The 16625-nt window shown below is 38.3% G+C and overlaps 3 protein-coding genes across 5 annotated transcripts in view; 1 reads left to right on the forward strand and 2 right to left on the reverse strand.

Moving 5' to 3' along the window:
• LOC109959459 (GTPase IMAP family member 4-like) overlaps window positions 1-2540 on the forward strand; it is a 3695-nt gene extending 1155 nt beyond the window's left edge. Inside the window, 3 exon segments of the mRNA XM_020598864.1 lie at window positions 410-588; window positions 590-1382; window positions 2533-2540. Of these exon segments, the coding sequence (XP_020454520.1) occupies window positions 410-588; window positions 590-1382; window positions 2533-2540 (980 nt within the window).
• Window positions 2541-4536: 1996 nt separating this feature from the next.
• rnf167 (ring finger protein 167) lies at window positions 4537-11631 on the reverse strand. Its single transcript, XM_020598984.1, has 10 exons — window positions 11533-11631; window positions 9158-9288; window positions 8987-9067; window positions 8771-8908; window positions 8606-8693; window positions 8421-8511; window positions 8125-8230; window positions 7791-7884; window positions 7538-7618; window positions 4537-7257 (listed from the first exon to the last, which is right to left on the reverse strand). Exons 2-10 carry the CDS (start codon window positions 9260-9262, stop codon window positions 6833-6835), a joined length of 1209 nt encoding a protein of 402 aa, XP_020454640.1. The 5' UTR covers window positions 9263-9288; window positions 11533-11631; the 3' UTR covers window positions 4537-6832.
• A 3808-nt stretch (window positions 11632-15439) lies between these two features.
• Window positions 15440-16625, reverse strand: part of LOC109959502 (connector enhancer of kinase suppressor of ras 2-like) — a 30396-nt gene continuing 29210 nt past the window's right edge. For all 3 annotated transcript variants that reach the window (XM_020598928.1, XM_020598925.1, XM_020598927.1), the window contains exon 22: window positions 15440-16576. In XM_020598928.1, the coding sequence (XP_020454584.1) occupies window positions 16529-16576 (48 nt within the window). In that variant the 3' untranslated portion in view covers window positions 15440-16528. The remainder of the gene's footprint in view (window positions 16577-16625) is intronic.

Genomic DNA, 16625 nt, shown 5'->3' on the forward strand with positions numbered 1-16625 from the left:
GACCAGGATGGACAGGATTAGGAATGAGCACATCAGAGGGACAGCTCAGGTCGGCTGTTTTGGGGACAAGGTCAGAGAGTCCAGATTGAGATGGTTTGGACATGTGCAGAGGAGGGATAGCAGTTATATTGGTAGAAGGATGTTGGAGATGGAGCTGCCAGGCAAGAGGTCAAGAGGAAGGCCAAAGAGGAGATATATGGATGTGCTAAAAGAGGACATGAAGTTAACTGGGGTGAGAGTAGAGGATGCTGAGGATAGAGTTAAGTGGAAACAGATGATTCGCTGTGGCGATCCCTAACGGGAACAGCCGAAAGAAGAAGATGTTATTTATCATTATTATTTTGCAGTAATCTGTATGTGCATTGATGCTGTAAGCGCTGTATGTGACTTTTCATTTCCTCTGATTCAGTTGTGAAGATCAGGATTGTGATGGTGGGGAAAACTGGATCAGGAAAGAGTTCAACTGGAAACACCATTCTGGGGAAGAAGCCATTTGTAGCCAAAACCAGTCCAGAGTCTGTGACCAAGAAATGCATGAAGTGCAGTGTCATGATGGATGGGCAGGAGGTGGCCGTAATCGACACCCCTTGGTCTGTTTGACACCCGGTTTACTAATGAAGAGATACTGAAGAACATCGGCCAGTGCATTCACCTTGCTGCTCCTGGACCTCATGTCTTCCTGCTGGTCATCAAACTAGATCGATTCACCGAGGAAGAGAAACAGACAGTTCAACACATCCAGGATCTGTTTGGCCCAGATGCACTTAGGTACACCATAGTTCTCTTCACCTGCGGGGATCAACTTCAAGATGGCATTGAGGAGTACATCAGTGACAGCAAAGATTTGCAGGAGCTTGTGGATAAATTTTCCGGTCGGTACCACGTTTTCAACAACAAGTCAGATGAACGACTGCAGGTCACAGAGCTGCTCAACAAGATCCAAAATATGACAGAACAGAATGGAGGAAACTACTACACCAATGAGATGTTTGAACAGGCAGAGAAAGCCATAGAGAAGCAGAAACAACAACTCCTCAGAGAAAAAGAGGAGGAAATCATCAAAGAGCAACAGAAACTGGAGGAAAAACTGAAGGCTAAATACCAACAAGAGCTGAATGAAATGAAGGCTATGAGTGAGAAAGAGATGAAGGAGATGGCAGATAAGCGTGAACAAGAGCTGAATAAAATGAAGGCTATGAGGAAGAAAAAGATGGAGATGAAGGAGATGGCAGATAAGTATGAACAGGAGCTGAATAAAATGAAGGCTATGAGGAAGAAAAAGATGAAGGAGATGGCAGATAAGCATGAACAGGAGCTGAATAAACAAAAACAAATGTTGAAGGAGACAGCTGAAAGGGAGGCCAGAGTTGCAGCAGAGGAAAGTAATCCATTACTTCAGTCTTTCTTTGACATTGGCAAGCAGTTGCTAATTCATGGAGTCACATCATATTTTTTAGGCCAAGAATTAACTGAAAGACTGGTACCAACCCCCGGTGGGCAGGTAAATCAAGCTGCACATGACCACATGGCCGAGTTTCTCTGTTTCATATCAGCCTTGGGTCAGAAAGCCAAAATTTAAGGTCCAACAGGCAGAAATTAAAGGCCAAGCCTTTTACAAGGTGCTCAAAATAGTAAATCATGTCAATAGTAACCTTAGCTGAGGATAGGGCTACACAGGGCAGTGTATACTCAGTCAGTAAACTCACAAAAATACCATAAAGTGCAAAAATAAATACTGAACATAAAGATAATGTTTAACCATAGTAGAATCAATCAAAATCTGACTTTATTCTCACTTTTTAAATTCCTGCCCAGGGTATAAAACACCGGATCCTGCTTTAGTTAGCTGTAGACGTCACCTGTAGACTTCTGACAGCTGTAAATCATGTTAAATCTTTCATTTTGTAAAATATTTTCACATATAAGGCATCAGCGTGTTTCCCTTCATCCTTTGTCCTTGGTGCCATCTTTTTTTCTTTCCTCATCTTTTCTCCAGTCCTTTCTTCCTTCTTTTCATCTTGTCTTTTTTCCTTCTAAGAGCATATTCCTTTTTCTCTCTTATTTTTATGTCTTCTTTATTCCACTGCTTTCACTTTTGACCTTTTCTATAGTCTAACTTTTTCAGCATCTTTTGGATTCTGAGAAAGTGTGGGATCCCCATCCCTCTCTACCTTGCAACCCTCTCTTTGTCTTGTAAACTTCCTGGTCCTCCGTGTTCTCCCCTGAAACTGTGGCCATAATTATGACAAGTTCAAATTGTTAAAAAGTGATGTTAACCATGCTTTTATTATCCCAGGTGTTGAACAACATTTGAAATTGAAGTACTCTGTAATAACAGTTGAAATACTTTTCATTTGCATTTATACGTAGCATTTTATTTTAGTGTTACATTTTACTCTCTTACTTATGTTTGAAAAATCATAGTAGTAATTAAAAGAACACGTACCCTCATATATATCCTTACATATATTCTTCCAATTCATTATATTCTTAGCATGATGTGATTTCTAACGGTTTTTGCCTTTGTCTCAGATCACTAGATATTATGATGTTGATTGTTTTATTATTCTGATGTTTGTTCTTCTCATTTACAGAATGAGGTGCTGGTCCATACATGTTAAGACATTATTATGTACTCTTTATTGATTATATTATAGGAGAATGTAGGAATCACTACAGTATGTATGGTTTGAGTGAAAAGAAGAAGTGTGACTTGTTGTTTACTGCTGATTTTCTCATAACAATTTTCTATTAATCCTGAATTAGTATTTACTCGACATTACGCTTTAAGATGTAATAATAGCTTTAGTTGTAGTAATCCTAGTTGATAGTTAATCATATGTTAAAGTTTACTTCAGTGCCTATAGCTATATATAGGTATAGTTTCATGTTTGAAAATGTTTCACTTCGACGTGCAGTTGTTGCACCGTTGAATGCTCTTTAACTGAAATCCTGACACCTGGTGCAGACAGTGGTGCAAGCCTTCTTCCCTTCTTTTCCTCTGTGACAAGTTATGGTTCTGCTTATATTAAGAAAACAAGACTTGCTGTTATGCACCATGGGTTCGCATGTCTAGAATCTGAAAAAACAAACACATGATGTCTAGGTGCACCTGCTTCAGAAAAAAGTAACACTCTGTTGGTGACAATGGTGCTTTACTGTTGTATAGTTGCCGTCTTGTGTGGAGTGAACTACATATACAATGAGTGATGAATTGTGCTATATACCACTGAGATGAGGAGTCAAATAGATGGACATCCTTGTCATTAGGGCCCTTCTTGGTTGGTCATTGGGTGGACTCAGAAGACCTCCTTGGGCAGTGCACCTGCTAAAATCTGGGTTTTTGACTTTTGTATTTCAGTTTAATTGTTCTTGTATTCCATATAACCAATCTTTTGTAATCTTTAAAAATTCTTTATTAAATTTTTAAACTTCTGATTTTTCTCCGGCTACCTCCTTCAACCACATCAAAGAGAAAAGTCCCTTCCGGGGACTAGGTAAGCAGACCCGCTCCACAGTGGTCACTAGATTAGGATAAGGATAATCACCTTTATTGGCCAAGTATGTTACACACAAGGAATTTGTTTCCGGGAAGAACCGAGGCAGCCATCTGCAGCACCAATTCAACTAATGGCTCGAAACCACTGGGGGCAATGGGGGGGTTCAGTGTCTTGCCCAAGGACACTTCGAAACGTGGACTGCAGGCACTGAGATTCAAACCTTCAACCTTCTGGTTGGGAGATGACTGCTCTACCCACCGCACCACTGTCGCCTCCCATGGCATAATTAATCGCTACTCAGCAAAGCCTCCTATTTAGTTAGAATAGCCTATAGAGGTCAATCCAGTAGTCTGCTAGTGAGCTGCTTGGTGGCACTGCGGTAAATTCTAGTCAATCTCATTAATGACAGTCCATTAAGGTGCTAAAAGTAAAATAAATAAGAACATCTAGAAGACCTCAATCACTGCAGAACTGCTTAACTCTGTAAGGGGACAAGTGGACCCAAACCATATCTCCCACAGCATAATAGAACCATAGGATTCCCTCACTGGTGGGCCAAGCAATTAATGACAGTCCATTAAGGTGCTAAAAGTAAAATAAATAAGAACATCTAGAAGACCTCAATCACTGCAGAACTGCTTAACTCTGTAAGGGGACAAGTGGACCCAAACCATATCTCCCACAGCATAATAGAGCCATAGGATCCCCTCACTGTGGGGCCAAGCATTCAGGCTTTTCACCTGTTTGCTCCCCCGTCTGTATCCCATCCCTCAAAGACAAAGAATTTACTACTCACTACAACATACTTCAGGACACTGTGACAAACATTTTGACAAATGAGCCTAAGAGTTCAGGTACAGTATTTACCTGAGCACTGTATTCTGTAAATTCTTAATAAACTATGGGATTTGAAGCGCAGAATCAGCACAATAATTTCATATAAAATGACATATCTCTATGTATTTCATTCCATAATTATAACATTTTGCATTAAAATCTCATTTTTCAGTGGTAATTTTTATTTTAAAAAATGAGAAAAACAGGAAAACATAGGCTAACATATCAATTTGCTTTATAATAGCTTTAATATAGACTTATTATATCAGTGTTTAATTGTTCTCATCTAAACAAACAAATGGCACCACGATGCCATTTCAATGTCATTTAATCTTCCACAAATCACATTTAATGCACTTTCCCACATACTGTGTTCAGACATCCTCAAGATTCTCAGACCTGCTTTATACATGAAAATTAACTTGACGCTGTACATTTATTATTTACTTGTGATAAACTAGGCATAGTCTGAAAAGATGGTGGGGGCGGGGGGGTTCTTTTGTTTCAGTTCACAGCCTCTAAAACAGACATATAGAGCAAAAATTAAAAAATTACAGTACGAAAGATATTTGAACCATACTGCAATTTGCAAATATAGGAAAACAGTTAATCTATTTTACAGCCAAGACTATTGCTAACAACCCCCAATTAGACGTCAACAATGTGGAATCTTCTAATCAATCAGCAGTAAAATATCAATGAATGTGTTCTGAGTCCTACTGACGCCCTATTCCAACATTAAAATGTAATTTGTATACACTGTGTTCAGTGTTTCCTCTGTTATCATATGCAGCTGTGAGGTCTGAAGGAAGACATCTGATAAAGTTAGGTTTCAAGTTGGGGTTACACAGTAGGGCACATTATTTTAAAAGATAAGACTAATATTGAAACGTACAGTTAAATGTGACGGTAGCATCAGTTTACAAATCTGGTTTTAGATTTTCTACGATTGTGGAGTAGCAATGTAAACTGAATACAGAGCAAACACTGGTCACATGTCACATCTCACCAAAGAGGGAGTGTGGGGGAAATCTATACAGTATTTATTAAGAACATTTCCACACCCTGTTATCAAACAATAAAAGCAAGTATTCCAGTTGCAAAATTATGACTTTTGATCAGATTAAACACATCATTTATTTGGAGCAGTGAAACATTGTCTTTGGGTTTATGTTTGTTTTACTCTTTCTATAAATTAACCACATTAACCCCACTCAGGTCATTCTATAAAGTAGATAAAGAAAGCATATATAGTGTCATGTCTGACAGCTGCTGAGCTTGGCCAGACTTTGAGGGGCACATCAAGCGTGACTAAGCTGGACATCCGCATCATTTCTAGCGCTAAACATGAAGAAACACAGCCTCTCTTTCTTATTCTGTCACTTTGAAAACAAATGTGGAACACATCTTCAGACCAACATCAGAGCTCTGTAATGAGCAGTACTAAATACAGTTAGACAAGAGCTGTGTGAATCCTGTCCTGTCATTTTCCAAACATGTAATTTAACATACACATGTACATCGAGGCCAGTGTAAGGCAATGTTCTCTTTTCCAAAAAATAAAAAATAAAAAATAAAAACCAAACACACCTCCAGGGTCCTACTGTTCAACACGTTATTGTTCTATTGTGTATAAAAAAATGGAAGCAAATTTATTAGTCATGAAGAGGCATTTTACTGAAAAAGCTATAACAGTGTATAAGCACGAAACCCATTAATTCTCACTATTTTAATCCTTTACAATATAAACTGACCTTTACATGTTGCTATAAACCTGAGTTTGTTCAACTTGACAAACTGGATAAAGCTAAAAATTGTTTTCTTTAACTCACCACATAGTATATTAATAACAATGTAAAAGTGTAACATCTTTGCAATATTCTATTGTGGCATAATTTCCTGTAGAAACTGAGAAACAGTAGCTTTATAACATGTAAAAAGAAAACTAAAAGGGTTTAAAAACTGAAGACAAACATTTCCCCTCCACATGCACATCCTTGTTAGAAAACAATTCAGTTAGATTTAAAACAACACTGCACTACTCTTACATAGAGAAACTGGTTACACAAGCTTCATCTGGAGTCATATTCTTACCTAAACTGAGATTTATTACAAGTGGCCGGTTCATTTTGTGCAACACTAGTTGTTAGGTCATGTGGCGCGGCCAAGCTGTGAATAACAACATGCATTAGAAAAGGAGGTCTATGGTATGTGCTGGAGCGAATGAGTGTATAGAAGCGGGTTCATGCTGAGAGTTGGATTTTGGTAAAACTGACCAATGCAAGAGCTGCATGTGCTTTAATACTAACAAGCAGACCTCCTCCTGGGTGAAAGATTCTGTTACAATTAACAAGTGTTGCGAGAATCTTAAATGTCTAGCTAACTTACAAATCCCTTAACTACCTTAAAGTATGGTGTAATAACAGCACACCCGATGAATGAAAGACCCTTTTTAGGTTAAATGAAGTCATCTCATTGCAGCTAAGTTCCGGCCATCAGACCTCCACTCCATCCTTACCAATGAGCTGGGTGGTGTCATCATCACCATGGTGCCTGTCCTCTCTGCCTGTGTCATCACTCTCTGAGTCTGTGTCCTCCTGGGGGGAGTAGCAGCCTTTATACTCCAGGATGGGTGAGTCGCAGTGTGTGGGGGAGGTGAGGCACTGGGCAGTAGTAGTGTTGGTGGTAGCTGAATAGGCTGCTGGGCTACCTGAGGGGGACCCTGGGTTGGAAGGCCGAAGCAGAGGAGTGCGCTCCGAGTCTGCTTCACCCTCCGTTCCTTCTTCCTCCCTACGCCCTCCAGTTTCCTCCTCAGACTCAGACTCTGACTGCTCCTGGTTCCGAGTAACCCGCTGTTTGCACACAGGACACGTCTTCTTGGTCTTTGTTAGCCATGGGTCCACACACTTGCAGTGGTAGGCTGAAAAGCAAGAGGAATTTCAAAAAATGCGAGAAAGACCTGCCAAAAGACAAGGACTGGTGTTGAGTGAATAAACATGTTCGGAAATGAACACAGAGCTGGTGCCAACACACGGCCGCACTCACTCAAAGTGCAATAATGTACTTTTGAAGATACAGTAGGTACAAATATTGTATGGACTTGTACAAAAGGTACTGTATGTGGCAGATGTGCATGTTCTATGTATAAGCAGAGGTGTTTTCTTCAAACACCATAATAACATGATAACATATATATTTACCATGTGAACAAGGCAAAATGCGTAGTTTGTCTCCTTCTTCATATTCATCCAAACAGATTGCACATACATCATAGTCATCGCCTGAAACAGTGGAGAAAAGTTATTAACTTAATTCTTTGAAATGTAAGAAAATCTACTAATGAGTAAAATGTCAGCATAACAATTCTATCTGTAAAAAGCTCCACAGATAATAAAAAAAAAGACCGCTGGAACTGAAAAACTATATATTACAGTAATAATAAAATTGTGTTACCTTTCTTGAACTTGTGGGTTGGAATCCGTTTCAGCTGTTCCTTGGACAAACGATTTTTCCTCAGCCTTTTTCTGTACTGTACACATCGTGTAATCTGAATAACACAAAAAATGTTACTGATAGCAGAAGAATTACACAGATATTTTTTAGGTCTGTATAATTAACAATTCAAAGCTGATCTCTGCTACCCGTGGTGCAATTATAATGTAAGGATTTCACAAATGTTCTTTGAATTCTTAAAAAAAAAAAATTACTCGCATCCTAAAAGGTATATTAAAGAATGTTCTGCAGATTTAATAACCACCCAAGGAGACACCTCATCACACATACTTACCAAGACAACACACATCACAATAATGATGATGCCAACTACTACACTGAAGGGAATAAGGTAGTATGAGAGTGGGAAAGAAAAGTCCGGCTTGAGGATCACATATGCTCTGCAAACCAAGAAAAGAAAAAATGCATCACTTACCAGTGTTATCCTAAACACTAGCACTGGAAAAATCTGTGTGCTTGTCTGTACAAATTTCATGCTGACCATTAAAGGCTGGTTTGGTTTAGATTAATACTTAGTCTGAAAATTTTTTTCATAGCTATTTCTAAAACTGTTCAAATGTTTCTACTTACCCTTGCTCTGGAATGATAAAACTCCTGAGAATATGAGAGGCATAGTAGCTGGTGAAGACAGAGGGGATCCCAATTTCCTCTGCAAGAGTGTCTGAACAACAAGATTTCAATGTTAGGCATTGTAGTAAGGTATGGTATGAATGTGTAGAGTTTAAAACTGTGCGCATTTCACAGAGGAAAATTACCATTGCTGTAGTTCATATTAAGCAGAATGTCTGAAAACACGTTGTGAACGATTGCAGCATTATATCCAGCTTGTTGTGCATGCCAGACCTGAAAACCAATTCTTCACATTAGACCAGTTTACTTCACAGACACAGGAAATATTATGCCATTCAACCTTTATAGACCTTTATATCAAAATTGCAGTCATAGCGTTTGATGAGAACGATGAATTTCGTGGTGTTGGCATCATAAATTGGCGGCAGTGGAGGAGGAGGGTCTATTGCTGTGCAGGCATTAAGTGGATGGGACAGCACCAAAACACCCTTTCACAAAAAGAAAAAAACGTTATCATAAAGGACTGTGACTGGTTTTTCTGTACAGACCCTCTCTACTATACTCACCTTTAGCCCGTCCTTAGGAAGTGGGGATCCAAACAAGGCAGGCAGATCCTCAAACAACATTGTAGTCATATTGCTATAATGCTGCAAAAACAATATATAGAGAAAAGAACTCATAAACTCCAATTTGAGGAATAATATGTGTAGTTAAAGCTTAGCGCTTACATTACTTACAGCATAGATATAAGCATGTGTGGGTGATGGAACCAGTAGGCTGATGAAAACTAGTACAAGGACACTCAGTCGAGCTCCCATGCCCCACACACCAAGGTCAACCATCCTTTGTTGCTTACAGTTGCACCAAACTGTGAAAAAGATATGAAAGTAACACTTCATATTCAAGAATGAGCAATTATTCACAATCAGAAGGAAAAAGCCTCAGGTCTCAGGCTGAAGGGAATCTTGCAGTTGGATCAACATCCTTATGCAAATAATGAAATCAGGTGGTAAAACTGTGTAAATATGTACATGCGCATGCAAATAAACTGTGAACTGACTCGCCATGTACTCTTTATCTTCATGGAGTAGTAGAGTACACCTTTGGTCAAGTACTTTTTAATTGATTGCAATTCTGTTGCTTAGTGGGAACACAATTTAAACATTTTTACACTAACAACAGGGTACATATAGCATAAAACAGAGTGCCTTGGACTGACTTTTAACTGCAGTCTGCAGAGGAATGCTGAGTATATTTCTCTGCAACACAATCCCCCTGATGAAGTTATCTGCAACTGGTCTCAACTGTGAATGTGACATCTCAAAGGACAAGTTAATCAGTTTGTTTTTCTTGGTGTTGTCATTTAATAGTTTACTCTTAAAAACGAAGCCTTTAACCAATCATCTGGCTTATAAACCATTACATCTTTCAATTTCTTTAACTATTTTTTTCTTGGCAGATTTTTTGTCATTTGTGTTGTTGCCATTATTTCGATACTGCTATGACCCATTTAAATCTTAATTTTCTCATATTCATGTTAAATATAAGCAAACAAACAAAGTGAAACAACAGTCAGTATACAAGTGTGTGTGCGCTAGGAAGTTTTCAGCTCTGTTTTTATTTGTTTACTTTTCTACTAAACATATTATATGAGCCATCTGTCATACCACTGTTTTCCATTATTGCTTCAAGTTCATGCACACAGTCAGGATAAAATTTTCTTGAGTCAAGATAAAGCTATTTGCTGCCACTGTTTTTGTACATAATGAAAAAAGAGAAACTCATCACAGTGATGAGCCTCACTCGAGAAGCAGTGTGAAGTACTTATATTTTGTTTTATTTTTGTATATCTCTTTATTCCAGGAAAGAACTTTAACAAAGGTCAAAGTTTTTACTACAACCCTGCTGATTATTTTTTATACTAATTCTGTCAATGTAATAATAATAATAATAATAATAACACACTACAATTCAGGTACCAAATGCAATATCACACTCCCATGTAAAGGTATTTCATGATAAGTACAGATTGGGGTGGACCAGACCTACAGATTGTCCACAAAGCAGACTGTTCAAAAACTCACACACATTCACCACAATTCAGGCTACATTTGGAGGCCTTTATGCAACTACAGAGTGCAGACACGTATTGGCCTCAGATTTACTTAAAACTGGTGTTTTTGTATATATGTAAGATGATAATAATAATAATAAGTCTTTATAAGAAAACAATGACATGTAATGGTCAGATTATTTGTGCAAACAGGCAAGATAGCAAGGTTAACAGAACAAAACGATAAGCTAACTATGTAGATCAGCCTCTTTGTGATACAAGTAAAGTATTACAGTACCTTGATAGCAGGTCTCTTGTTTATACTAAGAGGACTGTTCGTGTTCTTTAAAGACAAGCTGAAAACACACGTTTTATCACACATGTTTAATCGACGGAGCACCTTTCGTTGGTATAGCTATCGACATAACTGGTGAACAGAAATATGCTGCTGTCGCAATGCTAAATCTGTTCAATAAGCTATGTAGCCAATACTATTTCCTCATCACGCCCCGAGGACTCACTGGACTTTGAACCACTAGCTTAGGTTAGTTTTAGCTTCAGTTATGTTTGTGTTCTTTAAAAGACAAGACCACATAACTAGCTTCAGTTATATTTGTGTTCTTTAAAGGATAAGACCACATTAAAAGTCACCAGTGTAACGTTAATCACATTGTGTGTTGTTTGCTAAATAGTGTTAACTTGCCTCAGTTTCTTGCTAATATCGGCTCCGCGAATGTTGTAATCTCACTCCTTTGACACACTATAAAGCCGATAATGATTGTTTTTTTTTTCTTAACAAATTCTATCCGCTGTCTCCACAGTCCTACATCTCAAGAAGCCAGCCATAAAGACAGGAAGGATTACTGTTAACGCGTTAAGTTAACCTAGCTGGCTGATGGCTGGCTAGTCTTAACAAAGACAGGTAATAAAGCTAACAGCTACGCTAAGTCGTCTACGTGACAGAATACTTAGTGTCCTGTTTGTAGTCTTTACCCAGTAAATAACATATTCAACAATAAAATGTCCCACCACCATAAAGGAAACAATTTGCCTGCGTACTTGCTTTCCCAACTTGCGTTAGTCTGCTTCTGGGTTTGTTTATTATTGTTTCTTGTATTCTGGTCCTTCTTCTTCTTTCTGGAATTACCTGCCTGTTGAGGCACAGCGCCACCTGTGGACAGAAGTACTGAGCGCCCACAGGCTTCATCATGCAGTGTAAGCTCATGAAGGGAGTCAGGCTGCATTTCACAGTAACGGTTAATAAAAACATGAAAAATTGAGTTCGCCATAGACTCAGATAGAGACACTGGTTTAACTGCATTCAAATGATTCCAGTTATTCAGGCCCCTGTCTGCAGACCAGCTTCCACACATTACACGAGTGAGTTTCTGGTTACTCGGGCATGTTACAAGAGACTGGCCTCCTATTAGAAATCTTATGTCCGACATGATTTTCGAAAAATTTTAATATAACACATTTGGTCTGTAAAATGGTTTATCTAGTTGGGTGCATGAATGTGTATGCGAAACTTGCAGAGATTAAATTTACAGACCAAATCTAATGACAAAGAGTTTGATATTTTGATCTCACAGGTGTGCAAATGGTGGAGGCAGAAGTAAGGTCAGGAGCTCACCCAAAAAAGGTTGATCTTTTGCGAAAGTTTCAACAAACTTTATGGAAATCTGGTTGCTGGTTCTCATGATAGCTTGATATGAACTAAAGTGCTGGTTAAGGGGACATTTTAGCCAAACTGTTAAAAGGTCAGGGAATCCCCACAATCATTAAGACAGTCTTCTGAGAATCACGGTTAACAGAATCAAATATCATGTCAGTCTGGCTGTGTCCTGCAATAAGCCTATCCTATATGCTATATATAAGTGTTAGCCCAACTTCACAATCAACTGAATATACTATTGGAACGCTAGAGGTCCTGCCAGGGCTTAAAAACATCAAAAACAAGACATGTCTAGGCAAAGAACTGAGTGACAGCCTTTCAAAAATGTTTTACCATTGCCTGCCAAATACTATACATGCTTAGATCTCATTTTTTCTTGTGTTTTTTATCAAAAGATTAAAGGCTGGCTGACTAGATTGAGAGTACACCTCATATACTGTATGTGACAACGCAAAGTATCTGGACAGCTTTGCCAACACCAGTTGAGTGTGCTCCTAAATTTCTCACTGGCAAGTTGCCTGCTATTGGGAGTTATATTTACATCACCTGAGAGTCAGATGACCCACTGGTGATTAGAGACTGAGGAGTGTCTGATTATGTAAACATAATGAAAGTAAATATAAGTAGACAGAGCTCAGGGAGTGTAACTAAACCTCAGTTTCCCCATAATGCCACCTAAAAGCAAACTTCCCATGATAGTTTGACCCTATTAATATGATTCCTGACCATGAACACCAACTCCTAGCATTTAGAATCACAGTGATTTCATTGTTAGTTTGAAGGTCTATCAAAAGGGTTGGATCTTAGCTGTACATCTGTAGCATCATTGGTTGTCTCACAGTAGCAAGTTTACTGTGAGCCCTGTAAATGTGAACATTCAGGAACTGCACATCTGGAATATTACTTGGATCCAGCTCATAATTTGGTGTGTGGTAGATCTTACGTGGATGTTACTGTGCAATTTTTGTTGAAGCATTCTAGGCATGGTGTATGGAGTTACAAGTAAAAATATTGAAATTGGTCTTATCATAGAATGGTGAAGAATACTTTCAAAAATTCCTGGATCCAGATGATGATTTAATGAATTGTTCCGTGGGTGATAATCTATTTCTCCTAAACATTTCATCAAAATCCATTAATCATTTTTTGAGCTATGCTGTGAACAAAGCAACGGCAGTAAAGACATTACCTCCCTGGCAGGGGAAACAAAGTGTATCCATTTATATTATTTTAATCAGTATTGTCTGCATACGTTACACATTGCCAAGCACATCAGAAGAAGGACTGAAAACATCAAATCTCTATAATGTTGTTTGTTATATAGTATAGTAATGTGTGCATTTATGTAAATTATTGCATAAAAATGATGTAATTATGTAAAACCAATAAAATACAACAAAAAAAACAACAACATCAAAAGTTATTTTTCTTCCTCCCTGTAGATCTTGTCAGACTTCCTCTTCGGCAGCCATCTTTTGCAGTCAGACTCAGTAGTTTGAATGCATGGACAAGGTTTTATTAAATATCCTTTACTGGCTCTGCCACAGATAAAGTCACAATAGCATGGTGCACAACACTAACATTTTCAGAGATCTTAAGAAATCAGCAGCTGACATTTGTCTTGTAAGTCTGCCCTAAAGCTTCATGCATTATAGACCTAAGGCAGACTAAGCTAAAGCAGTCAATAAACAGCTGTTTTTGATGATCACATTGAGAATTGATGTCTTCTGGTTCTCTCGTCTTCTGTAATGCTTGAAAAGTATTGGAGTATATCTGAATAACACCAGACATGCATTCCTATCTCATGGTGTTTTGCTCTCATAGAAAATGAGACATGCAGCATCTAGAAACAAAAAAGTATAAATAAAATGTATAAATCTATAATTAAGTGCCATTAAAAAATAAATATAAAGAATATGTTCATATACTGAACCTGAACATCAAAACTTACAAGAACCCTTTCCCACAGTCCAGAGGTCCAAAGAACAGCTCTGTTGGGAGGCAAACCTTTCTACACACTCCACATAGAATGGGGCAAGACCACGGAAAGGATGCAGTTCCATTCTTCACATCTGTAATCATAGTTGGGAAACATTAACTATATTTCATGCAAAATGTTTTTTGCATTAAAAAGTCAGATAAAAAAAAATTGTAATCTCTGGAAGCATAATCATCTGTGACGTGAGCAGCAAAAACATGCAGAGATATCATATCAAGACTTGACTTACCATTAAGCAGCAAGACAACCAAGAGCACCAAAACACCCACACAGTAGCAAGTCATTCTTGCATCCGATGATATTGTTCCCAAATGAAGATTAGGCTTGAGCCTGTATTTTGGTCAGCTAGGAGGAGTGATGATAATATGAAGCTGCATATTGGTCACCAGGTTTATATTACAGAATTATAAACATCCTAAAGAGAGCATGCTTTTCTTAATCACATTTAAAAAAACTACATTGCTGTGCACAAATCATGAACTCGTGTTGTCAGGAGATAGGATACAGACTGGTCTTGTCTTGTAATTTAAAACACATACACATACTTTGGGTGGCTGTGGCTCACAAGGTAGGGCAAGTCGTCTTCTGACCAGCAAGTTGGTGGTTCGTCTCCCGGTCCCTGTGTGCCTAAGTGTCCCTGAGCAAGACACTGAACTCCGAATTGCTCCCGGTGGCTTGACTAGCGCCGTTGTGTGGCAGCCTTGTCATCATCAGTGTGTGAATGGTGTATGATCCCCTGTAAAGCGCTTTGGCCAGTGCAACACACTGTGAAAAATGTGCTATATAAATAGTCCATTTACCACTAGTCTTCATTGCTTTCAGAGACTGAGGACATAAACAGACAATGTATTTTAATAATATAACTGTGGAGAACATAACTGTGGAGAACATGATGCAGTGTTCCTCATTTTCTGACTGAAACCTACCTCTCAGGGATGCAGCAGCACAGAACTCTCTTTGCACTAAAACACCTAATGTTGTAAATGTTTATTGTTTGACAGGTTTATTCAGTTTTTTAAAGTTTCCCATCTTGCATACTGTTGTACTGTATGATACTTACACTGCAGATAGTCCACTAGTGTCCTGTGCCAATTCTCTTCTGTGTAATTCTTTGTTGATTGATTATAACACTTACCATATCCTATAAGTAGGTCTGGGGCTTTGTATTTACTGGGCATGTGGGTACTATGTTTGCATATTATTATCATCCTCTCAGTCAACCTTTTCAGTAGAAGTACTGTCTAAAAAATAGTCTTAAAAGTGATTATAAGAGAAAAACATTTAACAATGGATCTTAACTGTGCCCATACCAGACTTTATTTAATAAAAAAAAAAGTTATGTTGCTGCAATGTGGCACAACTGTGTAATGTAAATTTCAAATGACATGGCAATGCGTTACACTTATACAAAGCATGCTTGTACATTAAACACTTAATAAATACAGCTATTCCTTTTTATGCTGTGAACACTTTTTAAAAAATCAACTTTTCTGGGGCAAATTTTAAAATGTCTTAAAACATAATGTGGTAGAGGCAATGGACACTAGTATTCTCCTGACGAACGGACTTAGAAATACAAAACTTTTTTTTTTTACAATCAGGTAGACACCATCCATACAAAAATAGACAACTATTCTGATCATTCCTTTGTATGTACAATGCTAGTTCATTATCGCCAAGCATTATATTCTGCCATTATTTTTTAGAACAACTTGCTTTCCATATTTTCTCTCATCTCCTGGAAACGTACAATGTACATTCACAATCACTGAGGCACAGCACTTGATTTACAATTTGTTTAAGTACCCCAAAACATTGTGTAGTCACTGTAATGTAATATTAAATATAGATATACTGTATATATGCTTAACACCCTGTACACTCATAGAACAAACATAATCATCTAGGCATGCTTAACAAAATGTTGTGTACATCCAAAATAGTTTTGCTTTTAATTCCTCTACTGAACCTTACTGAGGGGCTGTACACAGCTCCAGCAGAATGTTCAAAACAATTCAACAGAAGCAAATGGAGGTGGCCATGCATGAAAGTGATGAGGTACAAAACTCTCTGACAAGTCTTTGACAGGAATACAAAGTGCTTCTTTGCCATAATACCCTGTGAATCTGCAAGTTATTTTAATCAAGCCAGACATCTTTTGTTGCTTTTTGTGGAAGCCTTCATCTTTGAGAGATCAGGTGCAGAGGGACACCTAGTCTTTGTGCTCATGCACAGTAAGTGAGGTTGAAGGAGCAGTAAAAGGAGAGGACATGGAGAGCTGAGCAGGTAAAAGATGGGTTTGGTGCCTTTTATCTCAAGCAGTGGTATGCCAGCTTTGTGAGGCACAGGCAGAGGCGATGAGGTCACGTAGTCCTCATAGGCTACCCTAGGAAATCCAGCGTCCGGTTTGTGTCTTGAAGGGGGACATTCTGTGAGAAAATGTAGGTTGTATTTAGTAATACAACAAAGACAACACAT

This window comes from Monopterus albus, unplaced genomic scaffold, assembly GCF_001952655.1.
Source record: "Monopterus albus unplaced genomic scaffold, M_albus_1.0 scaffold39.1, whole genome shotgun sequence".
NCBI lineage: Eukaryota > Metazoa > Chordata > Actinopteri > Synbranchiformes > Synbranchidae > Monopterus > Monopterus albus.

Bases quoted from the DNA above. Each gene is read 5' to 3' on its own strand.
- rnf167 (XM_020598984.1), bottom strand. From the start codon at position 9,262: ATGGTTGACCTTGGTGTGTGGGGCATGGGAGCTCGACTGAGTGTCCTT. The intron at 8,231-8,420 runs GTAAGTAGAAAC...CTTGGTTTGCAG, and splicing joins TTTATCATTCCAGAGCAAGG to AGCATATGTGATCCTCAAGC. The intron at 7,885-8,124 runs GTAAGTATGTGT...TGTGTTATTCAG, and splicing joins TTGTGATGTGTGTTGTCTTG to ATTACACGATGTGTACAGTA.